This window comes from Typopeltis vanoorti, chromosome 14 (assembly GCF_054136105.1).
Source record: "Typopeltis vanoorti isolate ZY-2024b chromosome 14, IOZ_Tvanoo_1.0, whole genome shotgun sequence".
Taxonomy (NCBI): Eukaryota; Metazoa; Arthropoda; class Arachnida; order Uropygi; family Thelyphonidae; genus Typopeltis; species Typopeltis vanoorti.
This window is the reverse complement of record NC_143562.1, coordinates 113,777,727-113,797,910: the sequence shown is the minus strand read 5'-3', so window position 1 is coordinate 113,797,910 and position 20,184 is coordinate 113,777,727. Positions and strand designations below refer to the sequence as shown.

The 20,184-nt window shown below is 35.2% G+C and overlaps 1 protein-coding gene across 8 annotated transcripts in view; it reads right to left on the bottom strand.

Annotated features, from left to right (window-relative positions):
- Window positions 1-20,184, bottom strand: part of LOC150099845 (queuosine-tRNA galactosyltransferase-like) — a 529,602-nt gene that overhangs the window by 334,946 nt on the left and 174,472 nt on the right. For all 8 annotated transcript variants that reach the window (XM_090403530.1, XM_090403531.1, XM_090403535.1 and 5 more), the window contains one exon: window positions 2,591-2,655. In XM_090403530.1, the coding sequence (XP_090259656.1) occupies window positions 2,591-2,655 (65 nt within the window). The remainder of the gene's footprint in view (window positions 1-2,590; window positions 2,656-20,184) is intronic.

The window sequence follows — 20,184 nt, the reverse complement described above, 5'->3', positions numbered from 1 at the left end:
AATTGTATAAAATAAATTTATCAGTTATGTTTTAATTTAATTTAATTACACCCTTATAGTTTTTAATCCTTACATACTCTACTGTATACATAGAGGGATTCCAATGTAAGCATGCGCACTAATGTGTTTTTTTAATGTAATTCCTATTGTTGTTTAATAACTGTATTGATGATGTTTTATGATACTTAAGATGAAATATTTACATATTATTAAAAAGTTAATTACTGTGGCATACGTGTGAATTTATAGTTATGAATACTCCACAGGTTTCTCTATATAAGACAGTATTCATATAGTTATTATTGCACACCACATACTCCACCTGGCTTTACAATATAGTGTATTCAATTTCATTTCTCAAGCCACTATCTCCGCATAGGGCCATACCCGATACACTCTGGCCTTGCAATTCTAGTTTACCTGCCCTAACACAATTGCTCAGAAAACAACAGTCTCTCCAAATGCCTGTGTCCTTCTGCATTCAAATTGCAGACAGCTCTTTTATTCTAAAATATACTTCACACATCCACATATTCCAGACCTCTCTTCCTACACATTCTTGCCATCATCTCATTCATCATCACTACTCTTCTCCTGCACTCTACATTATCATACCAGGGCAATACAACCACTATCTTCCCCTGACACATTTCTGCTACATTATATCTAACATCTATCTCAAATTTCTCGCTATACAATTCATGCTACCTCTCACATCATCTGCACCAACTATTACTATAATCTCCTTTACATTTTTACCTCGTTTCACTGCCACACTCTATTATTCCACCTAGCAAGTATTATTGATTCTGCCAGGTTCCAGAATAATTAAATCTCTATACATGATACTCCAAAAAGATCCATTTATTCTTCTTTCATTGGCATTTCTGACTCTTTCTACTTCCAATTTCTCTCACTCTCCTCCCCACCCCAAACTTCCCTTCTTCCTCTCATATTACCGTCTGCTGTAACCACACTCTCTATTTACTCTCTTCCTCTGTCTCTTGTCTTCTCTCCCTTTCTCTCTCACACTCACTCTCATTCTGCTTGCACTAATCAACATCTCCAGCTTTGTTATCTCTTAATTGGCCCTCCTTAACTTGTTCTTCATGCCAAGTATCTCCTTTCTTAGCAGTTATATTTCTCTCTCTCTCTCTCCCCACACACACACATCCTGCTTCCAAATGATATTCATGGACACTATCATGGCCATCATATAAACCATCTCCCTCTACCACAAGGTCAAATCCTATGTACATCTTTCACATTCTCTTCATCCTGTAACATGCTACTGGCATCCATAATTTAACATTTACTCATTTCCGAAGCACTATTTCCATTGATGTGGAATCCTGAGATCAAAATACTAGCACTTCCCACTGCCTACATTTCATGCATGCACACACATTCCCTATGCTACAAATAATGTAATCTTTAAATAGTGGCAGGCCAGGCAACAATGTGTTGGAAATGGCAAATGCCATGATGAATACAATCTATACAACTGGATTCAATACAGAGAAAACAATATCCTAACAAAAGAAAGACCATACAATCACAGAAAAAAACTATCAATTTCAATAAGCCAACTTAAAAAATAGTAGTGGTAATGAAATAAAAACAATGAAATCCTTCCTTACTACTAATACCTATCATTTTTTAACAGCTAATGCTGATACTCAAGCCAAATCAAACTTCAAGGATAAGAAGTCAAAGAGGCAAGAATGAATTTCAGAATTGAGGAAGTGGTAGAGACTGCAGATGAATGATACATAATGAAGTCAGTAAATTTTGCTCATAGGTCAAAAAAGGAGAAATTCAAGATTCAGCATCTACTGCAAATCCACACACACAGACCGATATATACATATATCCAACACAAAAGCTAAGAGACACTAGCACCTTCAAAAACATAAAGCCCTAACAATCTGCTCTGATGACCAGGTGCTGAAGAATGAATATGAAAACTGAACTGCTACAAGTTCAGTTGTAGCATGATACTAAAGATAAAAAATTAATATATTTTTCACCTGGTTAAACTATAAATTAATGATGCCAAGTAATTATATTTTTGGTTTAATCCTTGATCCAAGTATAAGCAAAAAAAGTCTGTGAGTGAAGTATCTTCATGACAGTGCTACTTGCATATAGAGGCTAATAGCTTCATATCAATTGCCTTAATATCCCGCATTGCAAAGTACACCTTTTGGACATGTATATACAAGTAGCCCAGTCATGACGATACTTCACATGCAAACTTTAAGTAAAACATGGTGTTATCTTTAGGTATGGCCACTATTTTATATTTGACATTTAGCAATATATAATTTCCACACATATAATCCATTATCTTATGCATTCAGGATTAGTCATTCAATATTTGTCAGAGAAATTAGATAATTAGATTTAAAAAAAAAACTGATTATTTTATGTGCGAACAGCATTCATTTACATGTAGACAAATGTTGTTTACATGTAATCAACGCCTCTTGGCACTTTTCTCTGTGTTATAAAAGCAAAAGGAAAGTACTGATCATCACAAAACAGAAGCTAATATGTAAAAATAAATATAAAAAATAAATTTTCTTACAGCATCAAGAAAACAAAGGAACTGTCCACTGCTTTTGTCAACTGCTCTGTTTTTTGCATAACCAACTTGGAATAAAAAATAAAATAAAATTGTATATATATATATATATATACACACACACACACACATATATGATATAGTTAAAAAAAAAAAGCAAAATATTCAGACAAAAATTGGAGAATGAATGTGAATGAGTGAATATTTCTAGCCTTTAAAACAGATTTTACATTATACACATATATTCTAGACATATCTAGACAATGTTGATGAAGATAAGTACTGTTAACCAATAAAGGATAGTTTTGTCATCTTCATCAATTGGAGCAGTGTTTTCATCATAGGTAGGACACATGCAGCAAGTCTATTTGTCTAGCAAATGGCTCCTCAAATCAAGACAGAATATCACCACCGGTTGAACTGTAGAGGAGAATTAAAATGCAGCAATACAATAATTGCAACATAGCCGGACTTTTAGTTTGTCAGAATATTTATAACACTGATGAGCAATCTAAAACTGATGTTATTACACTATTGTAAGTGATTTGGGGGGGTGGGAAGGCAGGTTTCCAAAAACATACATACAGCTGTGAACTACGTATAATACATTTATTCAACTCCCCATTCACTATTCTCATTAAAATGTATCTCATCTGTATGGATATTCCATTATTAGAGGTGTGGTAAATAAAAGATTCCATAATGTGTATTTTCCATAAAGGAGAATTAGCAGTATAATTGATGCATGGGATATGAGAAGTAGATGTAAATAGCCAAGGTATGACTAGCTGAGACTGAGAGCAAGAACCGTGAATGGTATGTTCGGTATATATATATATATATTTACTCTAAGCACATTGTGTGTGTGTGTGTGTGTGTGTGTGTGTGTGTGTGTGTGTGTGTGTGTGTGTGTGTGTGTGTGTGTGTGTGTGTGTGTGTGTGTGTGTGTGTGTATATATATACATACATACACACACACACGATGTGCTTAGAGTAAATACACAGTTTGTATTCTCTATGCACATGGTGAACAAACTGCTGATGTCTACACTTATAAATTGGTTCTACTGTAAGATATTTTGTACATATAACGAAGTGTACTGTGTTTCTTATAAGTGTCTTGCTGAAGTCAGGGCTTAGCGGGTTTGCTAGCTACTTGATTAACAAGGAAGTTGGAGAAACCTTTGCATCTACAATGGATCTTAGTGGCATGCCTTGCACGTGTATTTTTGGAGCTCCATAGATTCTTGGAACCAGAGAAGGTGTCTTGATAAGACTTTTTCTGCTGAAAATAATAACAGAAAGAGTTTTTTTTTTTTTTTCCCCACTTGGTTAAGGTGTAAATTAAACTTTCCAAGAATTTATATTCTTGTCATGAAAATACTTCATGTATCAACTTTGTTTGTTTGCACTTGGATAAAGGATTAAACAAAAATATAACTTATTGTAATATAAAGTTAATAACAATAATAATTGGGTTTCTAAAAAGCCAAGGTACTTGGTTGTGAAGTGTCAATGGGTTTATAATACGCAAGGTGATAATAAGCTTTAGGAGACTTTTCTATTTAGATATTTCTCTTCAAAAACTGTCCACGTTACTATACTTGAAATCAACCCCATTCAAGAAGTTTAACTTCATGTTTAGTGTTAAATTCTATATCCACTCTTCACTTTCCCAGATCCATACTGGCTGAATAAATCACATTATTTCAAAGTATCTTGTCTATTATTGATTTTCTTATTTAATTTTCTGTTTTCACTGAAGATTGAGATTAAATAGCTAAAATTTCACTCACAAAAAGTTCATTCTGGTATGGTGACCACATTCTTGTATAGTAACAACTTTACTTTTCATAGTGATGGACTGGATTTATGCATAAGCTAGACAATCTACAACTTAGGACTTCAAAGCCCCAAATTTACTCAATAGAGAGGCTTCTTAAAATTTATATCACAGGGACCACAACAACTTTCAGTCTATTCGTTACTGTAAACATAACGTTGGTATCAAAATGGACTTAATAAGCTAGAGAAGTATAATAAATTTAGTTTAATCCTTTATCCAAGTGTCAGCAAGCTTGTGCCTGAAAATATCTTCAGGACTGAGGTAAGGTAGTGCAAGACCAGGCAACTCCGAGCAAAAGTGGACCAAGCTCTCATCACTCCTTGTCTCAGTATCTCCTATAATGCAAAGCAAATCTCCTTGCAGACATTTATACTGCTATGCATTAAGGGAAGGGCCACTACCCAGACCGGTTTCAACCTATATTGAGGTCTCGTCAGTGGGAGGCAGACCCAAACGTGGAGATACTAAGGTAGAAGCAATAGGAGAGGTCATATTTATCTATAGGAGTTGCCAACCAGTGTACCACCTTATTATTGAATTACTCTGGATTTAGAGAAAGATGTTGGAGGTTTAGCCTAGTGTTGCACTACCTTACCTCAGTCCTAAAGATATTTTCAGGTGCAAACTTTGTTTGCTTACACTTGGATAAAGGATTAAACTAAATTTATTATAATCTAACCAAGTGAAAAATAAACTTCCAACAAGCTAGAGAAGTGTTATTATTTAAGTCATATTGTAAAAAAAAAAAGCAATCCAATTATTAATAAAATATACATTACTACTATCATTTCAAATCATTCTGAAATTAAAAATGGAATTATAGTAGGAAAAAAGATTCTTGTCATGTACTGAAAAAAAAAGTCATTAGTGTCAATCCTATAAAACCCCTATCATATCTCTATTGTCTATCAGCAATTCAAAGTCTACAGACTGTCAATCTATCCTCATAGAGACATTCCACAGACCTGCCACACTCTTTGTCACACGCTTCTGGATCCTCTCTACAACAATTCATGCCAAACTTTGTTTGCTTACACATGGATAAAGGATAAAACAAGAATATAATTTCTTGCCATCTGTAATTTGATAATTATACTTGCATATATCTTCTTCTAGCACAAGAGAGTCATTAAAAAATTTTTCTTTCATTTGCTGGAGTAGGCATAAAGAATAACTGCTCTGACAATAGGAATACGTTTGACTAGTCCCAAAGGTAATTCCAAGAAAAAAGAACCTTATTGCAGATTCCACCTCACTTCATGGTGCATATACTACTTGCTTCCCAACTAAGCACATAACATTCTGACTAATATACTGTTTGATGCATTATACTATCCTTCAATATTAACTTCACAGTTCCTCTTGGATATTAGATAAAAATATAAAAACTTTTGAGATCACAGAATTTAACTGATTAGTCTTTTCCTCCTTACTAGTTCCTTCCTCTTCTCTCTTGCTTGCTGCATGCCCAGTGACAGCAGTTCAACATACAAACTAACACACATACCCATTACTGAGATTCAAAGGGAAACTCCAGTTGCAACATGCAATATCATAGTGAAGCACACAGTAACATTTATGAATAGATTAGATTCTTTTACTAATTCCCTAATGACTGCAAAGCTATAGTAAGCAAGCTGAGTATTTAAATAGATTTAAGTGCCCTTTTCTTTCACCACCGCTTAACCACAAAGCAATTCTAATAACACTAAGTGCAAAGCTGCATGAATAAATGAGCACACACATATATTTTAAATTAATTTATCACATATAACAAGACATAAACCTTATTTAGGAAATTTACATTCAGTATTATATATACTGTAAAAAATAAACATAAGTAGTATTAATGTAGTCTGATCACTCCTCTGAAAATTTCTAAATTTTCATATCACACAGTTCCTTATCTTTGTAATATCTCTGAACAACCAAAAAAAGTTGCACACTTCATTGATTTTTGAAATGTCAAACTTTTTAAACTGCACCCTTTCTTTTAGGTGCTGCATTGTAAAAAAAATGAACATAACAAGTAAATCACACTTATATGTGATTTGACTGATTTTATTTAAGTTAATTTGAATGTATCTTGGGGGAAATAGTACTTTATTAAATGAAAGGGCTCAGTTAATAGTACACAGTAAATAGAACTAATATCACATCCATTTGAATTATTGAGATTTACAGTACATGCTGGCTATTTAAAATGAAAAGGAAAATATATACAAACAACTTAGATGGAATAGTCAGGAGTGCCATAACCAACTCAGGCAGTGCCTAGGAGTGGCAAATTTGGATAGTAGCAAAAACCTGAGAAATTTTGCTTCAATCATAAAAACATTATTTTTTTTTTTCCGTAAGGTAAGTTGACCAGAAAGCTTATGGGAATACACTCCCCAGCATTCACGAGTTGCCTTAGCACGGACTAGTAAGAAGACATAGCTCTCTTGTCAACTTATCTCTTTCAAAGTTTATATATTTGGCTTTGAAATAATGCTGGATCTAACATCCACTTTGCTTATATAATTTTGCATTGCCAAACTGAAGCTTTATGGCCATTTATTTTAGTAATTACTTTTTTCTTTTTTAAACATATTTCCTTGAATACAGAAGTGGCAAAATACCGTGTTTACTCAAATATAACTTGCCCTCATGTATATCTTGCACCACTGATTTTACTTTACAAAAAAAAAAGAAATGAAAAAGTTTTGCATATACTTTGCACATGAAAAAATCTTTAAGAAATAGTAAAAAAACTTTCGGATGTGAAGACTGATGTGGCCTTTATTTCTGGTGGTCTTACACCTTGTCTACAGCCCTTGGATGTATCAGTCAAACCATTCAAGGACTAGTATGAAAATTCTACATGGAGTGGATGGCAACTGGCTGCTACGACATGACTCTGGCAGGTAAGATTAAGAGACCATCATTAGAATTGTTATGCAACTGGATTTTGATAGCTTGGGACATGATTTTGCCAGAAATAATTGCCAAGAGAGTTTTAAAAACTGACATTTCTAATGCCCTGGATGGGAATGAAAATGACGCTATTTGGATAGATGGAAAATACACGTGAGGAAACCGCTCTGAAAACAAGAAGAACCAATAGCAAATAGGAGATTCTTGGTAAGTCATACCCACTTTCAGTTTTTTTTTTAAATCATGGTGATCTTATGATTTCAAAATGATAAAAGGACAAGCAATAATGAAACTGTTTGTTTTCATTTAATTACAGAAGCATTGAGAGACTGAAAATTTGATAATTAAAATTTAAATGCATTAAATTTATAAATAATGTGAGCAATTTATTTATTCATTCATATGGGGATTTTCCCCTTTCTCCCCCATCTGTGAAGTTGGAATGAGCCCACTTAATGATGGATTAAGTATATGTATTTTATGACTGTAAATTCATATTTGTTCATGGGACCAGTTTGCCTGTTCTGAGAGTCAAGTCCAGGTCTTTTTGACCAAGCAGCTTCATCTATATGGACTGAGCTGCAGAAGCTCTGTGTGAGCAATTAAAATCATAATGAATACTAAGAATTTAATTATAAATGTCAATAACTAACAATAAAGTTTTTCGTGAAAAACTTTAGTTCCGAAAATCTCCCATATATCTTGCACCACGATTTTCTAACTTTAATTTTTTTTGGAGAAAAAAAGTGTGTGTTATATTCAAGTAAATACAGTAGTGCTTGCCTAGTGACATATACCCTAACAACGGCATAGGAGATCCATGGATATCCTATCCCCTACCCCTTCCCTTTCTCCAATTTCTAGGTAGAACACATAGAAAAGCAAGCATTCAACATAGCCATTGTCAAACCAGTGGTTTACCTGCACTATGTAGATGATGTATTTGCTATTTGGCCACGTGGTCTAGACACAATAGATTCATTTTTAGTGCATTTAAATAGCCAGCATCTTAAAAAATTGACTTAAAAAAAAAAAGCATAAAATAACTTTGCCCTTCTCAAACACAGTCAAATACCTTCCAAACAGTTTATCTTTTTCTATTTATAGAAAGCTTAAGCATAATGGAAGATATCTGCACAAACAATCACAGCATCATCCATCACAACAGTATGGCATACTAAAAGCACTAACACAAAGAATCAGCACTATCTATTCCAATGACATTCTCTTACTACTGCACTTCCTACCTTCACCACATTTAACCAATGGCTATAAATCCCCAGAAAAATAGAGAAAATACTAAATGAAGAATGCCCTCCTAATATACAAATCTGTTACTTATTTCATACATTCAAACACATCTGAAAAGATGTTCAGAGTGCTTAATAAATATCAGTTCCACACCATATTTAAGCCATATATCAAAATGGCAAAACCCTCTGCAGGACAAATCCTCTCCTTTATCACATCCAAGAGTATATGAAGTGTCCTGTATTTGTGACCTGCCTTACTATGAGCAAACAGTAAGACCTTTTCACAACCACCTTGGAGAACATACAAAATACAATTGACACAATTGTTATGACAAGTTGGTACTACCTTGGACACCCCTTTACACAGGATTATATGGATGAAAACAAAAAGAGTACACAGAAGTCATTACAAATCAGAAAGACTACTTTGTGAATTAGCAGCAGCTTTAAAATATTCCCCCAAACCTCAACAAGTATAGCTCTATCAATATACCAAAAAAGTCTAGGAGACAGTTGTTTTAAAATAACATTAATACTGGTTAACTTCTGCTTGATCCAACAACAGATGGTGCCATTAGGAATTCAGTTCTTTCTGCTGTCTGTTATAATTTTAAACTATTCCAACCATTAACTAATTGTAGCTATTTGTATACTGTGAGAAACTGTTCATGATCTAAAGATGCTGAGTTTAAAACCAATGAAATATCAGCACTAAATAATTAATTATTTATTTTCTTCTTATTGTCTTGTGAATTAAAAATATTATATGAAAAAAAAAATTACCAACTTATAAGTCTTTTGCTCCACAGAGGTTGTCAGATTCAGATTTTCACTCTCAGACAAAGAGGTGAGAAATCGTGGGAATTTTACATAGCCATGAATCAAAGTTTTGCAGATCTAGAAAAGAGATATGACAGTGCAAAGAGGAAAGCTGTAGAAAACACTTGTAGCAAAAATGCTACAAGTGTATGGTGTGAATGGGACATTATATATTAAGCAATATAGTCTATATCTGAGTTGTAGGTCATGTTAATTGACCTACAACTCAGATATTGATTATTTAATGGTTATCAGCTATTGGTTATTCAATTAACTAATCAATCAGATATTGATTAGTTAATTATCTGATTAACCCTTATATCTGATTAATTATCTTATCCCTACATGTCACTGTACTTTTTTATCATAGCAACAATACTATGTGCAATCTTTGCAACACTTGTGATCTGTCCTCGGAACTTCAGTCCACTGTCTACCATCTCGCCAAGATCCTGAATCGCATCTACTTCCTGAAGAACAGCTCCACCAATAAAGTACATAGACATATCTCTGTATCCTAAAGTGTAACACCTTGCATTTATTAATATTAAAACCGCAACCCCACCCATTTGTCCAAGATAAAAGTCTATTCAAATTTTCCTGTAGAGAATTAACATCGGCACTACCCCTGATAATTCTACCTAGCTTTGCATCATTGGCAAACATTTAAAGATCTTGTCAATCCACATGAAATATCATTAACAAATAAGTTAAACAGTAGGGGCTCAAGAACAAAACTGTGAGGCACACCACATTCCTTATCTGAGACACTGCTCCATCATACACAACTTGCTGGTATCATTCAGAGAGCCAATCTCCAATCCATCTAACCAATATACTATCTATTCCTATCCTCCACAACTTGTGCAGAGGATAGGAATAGATAGTATATTGTATTTTAATCCTGTATTCTATTTATAATAAAATTTTCCAACAACTGCAGATATACCTACTGATATATAATTGGAAACTTCTCAAACCATGCATGTGGAGAGGTATTATTTTGCCTTTTTCTACTCCTTAGGAACCTTCCCCATGCAAGACTTTCATTAAATAACCAGGTCAAGGGCATGGCTAACTTTTTTGCATATTCTTTAAAGATATGTGGTGATATGTCATCCATTCCCACAGCCTTATTAACATCTAACCCAAGTGATACTTGATACACCTCTGATTCTTTCACCTTTCATTCTCCTAATCCTTTCCTCCCTTCTATATGTTGCATAGCATCATTCACACTTATGATTTACACTGATGAAGTGTTTGTTAAATAATTTCACTATATAATTTTAATTTGTTATGGCTACTCTGCTACCTTAACTATTCACCAGTGTCAACCTGCCATAATTATTTTTCCTCTTGCTTGCCACATAGCAGAAAAATACCCTTGGATTAGCTTTGACCTGACTAGCCAATTTCCTCTCATTCTACTTTTTCTTTTTTAACCATGCTTGTCACTTTTCTGGCCTACAATTTATATTCTTCATACATCTGTTCAGTGCAAACTGTCTTGTACTTCCTCCATAACATCTTTTGCAAGACTGCTTGCTAGATTTTGCTGTTCATTCATCTCACTCCTACTCTATGTATTCACTTAATCCTTGTATGCAATTATGCATTGCTTAATTGCATACAAATTATTTAAATACTGCCTTATCATTTCCCATACTGGAGTCCTGACAGATAACAGGCTAACTTGGAGGGAAAACTGTGGATATGTGAAGTTAGTAATGATGTATCCTTTTCATGTAATACTATCATAATATCCTATACTTCCCTAGAGGACATATCAGGAATATAATGATGTTGCAATTGTCTTGGGTATGTGGTGACAAGAAAATGTATAGACAAATTGGCTGAGCAAACAATGATGATCACTTTGAGTGGCAATTTTAATTATAATAATATGGATTGTAATGATGAGGTGGAATCTTTTTATGTTACTCCCACCCATGAAAGGCTTTTGTAAACCTATAGTATATTTGTACCATTGGCAGATGAAGAATTTTTTCTATTTTTTAATTTTTATATACATATAATGAATTATTATTATTATTATTTTTTTTTTTTTTATATATCCACAAATCCTGTTCTTAGACCAAACATGAAACTTTTTTTCATGTGGCAGTTCAGGCTTCCAACAAGCATGGTGGTTGTCTTAAACCAAGCAATAAAATTCATCTTCAATCTAAAAAACAATCATAAACATCCACCTACAGCTTGTTAGTTGGGGAACAGATATGCTACCCATTCGGTCAAGTAATGTCTGAATGCCACCAGGTTAATTAACATAGGTATAAAATGGATGTATGAAGAGATTAAGCATGCCATCTGGAACAAGGTAGCATTATGGAGTGACATGAGTTATACTAATTAGCAGGACAAGTATTACAAAGAGCAGTTGAGGCAAGGAAGGTAACTTGCTTAGTATGGAGAGAAGTTCAGTATGTGAAGCAATCATGTAATTAAAAAAAAAAAAAGATTTCTTTTCATATGCCAAGGAGAAAAAAAAAAATTATTATGGAAGGATGATAATAGCTAGTAAAAATGATATTCATCATGGATGATAGAGTTGAAGATATTAAATGAGCAATTTATCTTGAAGAAGCCTTTTTAATATTTTCTTTGAGATCATAATGTTTTCTTTGTGATCATAATCCGGTGGTTTATAAGTAGTGCAGTCTCTGAGCAACACATTCATCTTCCGATTATATTCACTGGCACTGATGACCACCACAGCAGAATTACACTTGTAGGCTGTAGTGATTATTATGTTACTGAGTTTGCATAATTTACAGAGAGAGAGGATCTGGCTGTTAGAGAGTTTAAGGTTAAGATACATTGATGATGTGTTCTCTATTTGGCCACACAGCTCAGACACATCAGGTGCCTTCCTCCTCCATCTCAACAGACACCATCCCAGAATTCAGTTCACTATAGAAAAAGAAAATAACAACAGCCGGCCTTTTCTAGATACTCTAATTACACATCTTTCAAATGGCACCCTTTCTTTCTCAGTTTACAGAAAACCCACCCACATAGGCAGATACAAACACAACCTTTCCCATAGAGCCTTCAATCTCTGTTCCACTGAGGTTATCATACTGCTGAACTCTCCTCTATTTGCCAGACTTTTCTGTCCAATGGCTATGATGCCACATGAGCAAAATAATGAACAAAGAGCATCAAAATAGTAGCACTACAAATGCAGGAAAACAATCAAAAACAAGCCATCGTGGTTGCACTAGAGATCCCCTGTCTCCAAGCACTCTAGTATCCTCTCAACAACCTATAGAGGAGATTGAGCTTCTTGAGTCCTTTTGTCCCCTTGATGAAGAAGAAACTGAATATACAGCTCTTCTTAACATTGAAGGCCCATCAACAGCTGAGCAGCTTCAGAGCTTTCTTAAAAGAGCGAGGCTCATCACAAAAACTGCTCACAGCTTATGACTACACTGTCGACATCAATCACCTAATTACCCAGTTGGAAGAATCAAGAAACCTTATGGCAGGAAAAAAAAAAAAAGAAAAACCATCAACCTCAAAAATGATACATTACCTGACCAATAGGCTTGAATCCCAGTGGCAACATAATTATCCTTAAAGCAAACAAGGAGCACCATGTCAACCAAAATAAACCTGTACATCATGAGCACTCCAATAACCTTTTATTAAATGTAAGTGGATGTGCCACACCCAATGCAAAACAGGCTCGTCTTACAGCAAAACTTGCCTACTGGCCAGCAATACTTATGCTGCAAGAAACTAACTTCTGCTCCACACATAAATTAAATTTCCAATTAAATTTATTCTGCACAGCATCTGATAATTTTAAAATCATTTTATGCCACTAAAAAATTAAATATAATTGTATAAAATACATAAGGAATAAAAAGAATTGTTCATTAAAAAAAAAGAAAAAAGGGGGTTGATGATTGATTTGGAGGACATATTGCAAGGTGGTGGAGGTGGCACAGAGGATTGCTGCAATAATGAGAAGGACACTGGCCGGTAGAGATTAAAGGAGTTATCATTCCGATGTATAAGACTCTGATCAGACCACACTTAGACTATTGTTCACAGATCTGGTCCCCAGAATTTGAAGGGGATAAATTAACTGTGGAATAGGGTACAGAGGTGGATAACGGGAATGGTTTCGGAACTGTGCAATGTTGGTTATGAGGATCGGCTGAGGGAAAGTGGACTGCAGAGTTTGGTGAATAGAAGAAGGAGAGGTGATATGATTGAGACTTTTAAGCTGTTGAGAGGTGGTTACAGGGTTGACACTGGGGAGTTATTACGAAAGGAAATTGTGAGCAAGGGGGGTGAGGAGTGGTTTCTTTGCATGGGGGGGGGGAGTTGAGCCGTGGAGTGCATTCCTGATGGAGTGGTGAGAGCGGGAACGGTCAATGAGTTTAAGGAGTAGTATGGTAGACTTTGTGTTTTCTAGGAGAGACCTCCCACGATGAGTCTTGATAGACTTTGTGTTTCCTAGGAAGGACCTCCCGCAATGAGTCTTTTGACTCAATGGAGGCCTGAATAATAATAAACCTTCACACAAGCACTGGAAGCCAGTGCTTCCAGTGCTTGTGTGAAGTGAATGATGTATATCACCTTTGTTAATGTTAATACAGTTGTGACCATTTTACTCACTCACACACATTCATAACCATAAAATGCTGGATCTTCTGGCATAAAATAGAAGACATCTGCAAAGGCAGAAGTTAACATATTTTATCAGAGATTCAAATAGACATACACAAAAATCTTTGCAAACATTACTCTGGAAAAACAGAACATGAATTTCTCATCAACAGGAAACAGCAGCAACAAATTTTCTTGCACACAATTACACAAGAAAATGACAAGTTATACTTGTGAATGCGATACACACCTTACGTCTAACATATTCAGTTATTACTACTTAAAACAAGTATCAAAACAAGTATATCACCTTTGTTAATGTTAATACAGTTGTGACCATTTTACTCACTCACACACATTCATAACCATAAAATGTTGGATCTTCTGGCATAAAATAGAAGACATCTGCAAAGGCAGAAGTTAACATATTTTATCAGAGATTCAAATAGACATACACAAAAATCTTCACAAACATTACTCTGGAAAAACAGAACACAAGTTTCTGGTCAATTATTTTGAGTGAAGATTGGATGAAAAGCTATTCATTGTTCGTGTGGAACTGACAATTACACAAGAAAATGACAAGTTATACTTGTGAATGCAATACACACCTTACTTCTAACATATTCAGTTATTACTACTTAAAACAAGTATCAAAACATTAACAGTTTTTTTCATGAAACTCAGCTATGCAGTACTGAAAGAGAAAACAATGTTCATAGAACTTTCCAGCATTTATATTTCATAACTGTCAGTTCCACACGAACAATGAATAGCTTTTCATCCAATCTTCACTCAAAATACCAAAAATCACAACAGTGAATATATATAAACTTCTCAATAGGAACTTGAACATAAGGAAATCCAAGCCATTCATTCCGTATATTTTCCCATATTTCTTAAAGGGAATTATTTCCAGCTTTTCCTTATATTCTTCCATCCACTCCAATTTTTTATATTTCTAATTTTTTTTGTTTTTAATTTTCTCTCCCCATGTAAAAATATATCTTCTCTCTTTCACTTTCTCTCCCTCATATACATCAGCTGTTCATTTTTATATCACAGTTGAGTATGTGCTGTATTCTCTCAATTTCAGCTGTGCAAAATGATGTCATGACAACCAGGTATCACAAACAGCAAGAGAAGTTTAAGCATAATGTTTAAGCATAATGCATAATGTTTATTTGCAATGCGATTAAATTTCTTTTCCACTTGATTATTTCAACGTACATGGAATGAAATATTGCACAGAGTATAAAAAACATCTATAGCTATTTTAATTCCAACAGCATAGAAAGGTATGTACATTCTGCTGATTCTTCATGCTGCTGAATGATAGGCTGTTTCCATCATGACTTGAACCATGTGGCATGGTTAGGCTTAACACCATTGCTACTCAACCACTAGTAGTGAAACTACAAACACTGATGCTGTATTCTTCTTGCAGTAAAATATAATTTTAACATACTTTTATCAACATAATATTTTTATACATCTTTTATTTCATTTTAAATTACCTAAAATTACAATACTATTTTCTATAAAGAAAATCATGTTAAGATATTTAATTATCTTAACACAGTGATGTGCAATATACAGCTTCTCCCAATAAAGTCAACTCTTCATCTTCTTGAGATGTGTGGCCTGTTTCCAACAAAGGGTTCTGTCAATACAGTAAATATTCTCACTGTAAAACCATACCTTAATTTGGAGGAAATGCCAACTAGACATACTAGGTGGTAGATGATTTTTACTACCCAATAAAACATCACCACCACTTTGCTGACTGGAGGCTTGAAATGTTGTTGCTATGTTTGGTTCCCAGAGCAGGGATTCTAGTTTCTGTCTAAGCCCCAACTGTCCTCCAAGGTATGCCAAACATACCATAGAGATCCAGAACTTCCTCCATCTTCAAATATGGAGCAGTTAAGCAATTTTGCAGGCTGGCCAATATTGTAGAGATGAACTAGATAAAAATGGGAAACTTCCTGATCAGATAGCAATAATCTTAATGACAAGTCATGCCTAGAGAGTGGCTGCATAATGTTATGCAAGGAACACTGTTAGAGGCCATGTTATGGCATGAAGTCTAGATGATCTCTGTATGGACAGAATAGTCAAAAGTCTATATCCTCCTACAGTATGTTCACCTGCACTCTAATTGGACTCTTTATATCTGAAATAGTAACATGATAGTAAACCTAAAAATAGTGTCACTACAGCTAAAACAAACAACTCACTCAAAAAATTCCAAAAAAAAAAAAATTTTTTTTTCTTAATCTTACTAAAAATTCTTCCTCATTCACTTCACTGGCATTCATGATATAAACCCCAATCTAAATTATGTGCACCATCACCTGCAAACATCCAAACCTGATTTTCTATTTTTGACCAAATCTTAAATCTCTCCACACCAACCATAGCTTATGTCAAAAGTATGGCCCGTGTGATCTCTTCCATCACAAGGTGGTATTTGTGCAATCTGATATTCCTTGCAGAGGATGTCTAATCTTGAATCTCTCCATTTTGACTTCCTTAAAACAGTATCCTCCTTGAAGCATGATTATAATCCAATTTCCTTAACAGTAAAATCATCTTCCTTGGCAACTAAAATGTGAACAACACTAACTGGCTCCCATTTTCCAGTTCCACTGATCATACTGGAAGAGAAGTGGAGGCATTTCCTATAAGCAATGACCTAAAGCAAATTGTTCATCTCTATCAGAATTCCTAACAATCCTCTCTACTCATTATTAATTCTCCTTCCTATTTAATTCTTAATTAATTCTTAGATTGTTAAGATGACTGCTCCTCTTGGTAATTCAGATCACCAGCCAGTTTCATCTCTAATGAAATACCCTCTCCTCAGCCATTCACAACCTCATGTACTTGGGCACTATAACAATACCAATGGAAAGATCTCTGAGACTTCCAATCTTCATTTTCATGTTGAGATTACTGCTTCTCTTCTGGCCACATTCAGATACTTGTGATCTTGTTACAGAAATCACCCATGTTGGAATAAAGGCCTTCATTCCTAACTATTTTCAAAATTCCCAACCTATATCCAAGCCATGGTTTTCCATGAAATGTACTGGGGCAGTCCAAGAAAAGAAAAGAAAACTGCTTATCGTAAGTGGCTTGAGATAAAAACTCCAGCTGCATTCACTGCCTACACAGAAGCCTGCAAGACTTAGGAAACTATTATTAACAGGGCTGTCTGACTATGAAAGTACTAAATGTAGAAAATTCACCTCCTCTGCCAATGGTGATCATTCTTCAACCACTGTTAGGTACTACTATTGCCCATCTGTGCTCCTGCCTCTCTCAGACAGACTCAGATGGCATTACTTTAGCTTCATCTAAAGTTAAAAGTTGACTTTAGTCACAAAAAATTAGAGACCAATGACTCACTTGGATAAACATTTAATAGATGTAAAATTTTCACATTAATATCAAGGGCATCTTCGGTACAACTAAATAATGGAACACAGTCAAAAAAATATAAAAGTCATCCCCCCTCCCACAAATGCTAAAGTATTAGCATTTGTGGGAGCAGGGATGACTGCCTGGTAGTGAGGAAACTTCTAGTAGCCAGAGTTTATTACTATCACTTGAGAGGGTTGCAGAGTTTCTCTCAATGTCATATGTAAGAACTTTCCAGTGTATGTGGGTTTCTTCAAACAGAAAAGAATAATGAATCTAAAAGACAATGCAAGTTGGACAAGGAAATGGGGTGGGGAAGCAAGACACAGTTTAATGAGAGTGGATTCTGAAAGTAATAATGAATGCACATATGTGGATGGTCAGCACAGGAATGGAATGGTCAGGAATATGGAGATTGGATAATGAGGGGGAGGGGTATGTGGGGCAGTAGATGAGCAGGCAGAAGCAAGTAAGAAGTCAGAGATGGGGACAGCACGGGTAGGACTAATTACAGACCAAGAAATGAATTATGTTTATTTACAAATGCCAATCATTTGAGAAATAAGGGAGATGAAATTGCTGGATTGACTGAGTTTATGCACTTGAAAATAGTTGGAATAAGTGAAACACAGTTGGATGAGTAACACTTGACAGGAACAAAAATGGATGGATATGTTTTTCGTAAAGATAAAAAAGGCCAGAAGGAAGGGGAAATGCTACTGATGATAGTAGGAAGATTATGTCCATGCAAGGTTGGGATACAAGGTGAAAAAAGTGGCAGTGGTTTTGAAGCAGTATGGTGTGAAGTGGAAGTTGATAGAATAAAATATTTGGTGGGGTGTTGCTACAGGTCAAAGGTGGAAACAAAGCAATGTATAGGCAACTTGGCTTGGTGAACAAGCAAAAGGTGATCATCATGAGTGATTTCAACTACTGACTGGAACAAAGAGACAGCATCAGGGAATAAGAATTAATTTCTCAAGTTCTTAATGGATAGCAAACTGAGACAGTACATAAGAGAGGACACATGCGGGTTAAGAGTCTCAGATCTGGTTATATCATCAGAGGATGTAATTGTGAATGGAGTGTCTGTTCCCCTGTTGGCAAGAGTGACCATGAAGGGATCACTTGGGTTGCAGCCAGTCACATGAGAACTTCTATAAAGGAGTTCTCATGTGACTATAGGAATAAAATGGAACTACAAGGCTAGTGATTATGGAAAGCTTAGGAGACAAATGGAATCCATAGTATGGGAAGAGGAGTTGAATGAGAAGGATATAGACGTTGCATGGATTGATCAAGAGCTATTGAACAGCAGCAATGTCTGAGTATATTCCAAAGGTGAAAAGACTAAATAAGGTAAAAGTAAAATTGATGAACGAGGAGACTAACCATTAAATATGGAAGAGGGTACTGTGGAGACAACACAAGATGAATACTGATAATGATCAATTACATGAAGAGTACAAAGAGCAGGCCAGAAAGGTAGCTCGGTTGGTAAAGGCAGCAAAAGTATTATTATTATTATTATTATTCCTGATACCTCCAAGGAGTCCGAAGACTCATCACGGGAGGACATCTTCAACTGTCTCTACACCTTACCTCCACTACGAATCAACGCCATCTACCGCCCACCTCCAACACCACCACAACTAGTAATTTTTGTCTGTAAATTGCGTGTAATTGAGAAGAAGTTATCCAATCAAGCTAAGAAATATCCTAGTGAGTTCTTTTGATATGTGGCAAGTAGAAGGAAAAATTATTATGGGAGGATGATGTTAGTTGATGACACTGGCAGATTGGTAACCATTGCAGAGGATATTGTTGAATTATTCAATTATCAGTTTATCAATGTATTTCATCCTCATCAGGAGAAGCTGGAGTACAGGATATATAGCAGAGGAGGGATTGATGGTGAATGGGCAAAAAGTATATGAGGAATTAGGTCAACCAGAATTAATAAGGCAATAGGATTTGACCATACATCTCCACGTGTCTTGAAAGAAGAATGCTCTATAGAAAAGTTGGAGGGTGCTTTTGGCACAACTATTTAACAAGAGTCTTACAACATGATGAGTCCTAAAGGAATGGAAGGTGGGAAAAATTATTCCACTTCACAAAGGGGGGGGGGATAAGACTACAAATTATAGGCCAATCTGTGTCTGGGATTGTTCTCAAGGTATTAGAAAAGTTGGCGAGGACTAGAATTCAGATGTGGATTATAATAGCAGTATTCTTTATGATGGTTAGTATGCATTTGTTAGGGGGGGGGGGGAAGTCATGTTTCATCAATCTGTTTTCGTATTACAACAAGGTGGCAAATTCACATGATTAAGGAAATGCATAATTGGATTTTTCCAAGGCCTCTGATAAACTTTCATATCACAAGCTAGTGGCTGAACTGAAACAGGTGGGATTATATAACAGATAGTAAGTTGGATAGCTGATTGGCTGTCCTACAGGAATCAGAAGGTTATTATGGTGGAGTGGTATCTCAAAAGAAAAAGGTCACTAGTGGAGTGCCACAGGAATCTGTTTTGGAACCATTATTGTTTAACTTGTACATTAATGATATTGGGACCAGCTTAACCGGTAATGTGCAGCTGTTCACTGATGAAGAGTTGGGAAGGGCTATGAGAAGTAGAACAGATGTTGTGGACTTGCAGGAGGATCTGAATAGACTGTGTACATAC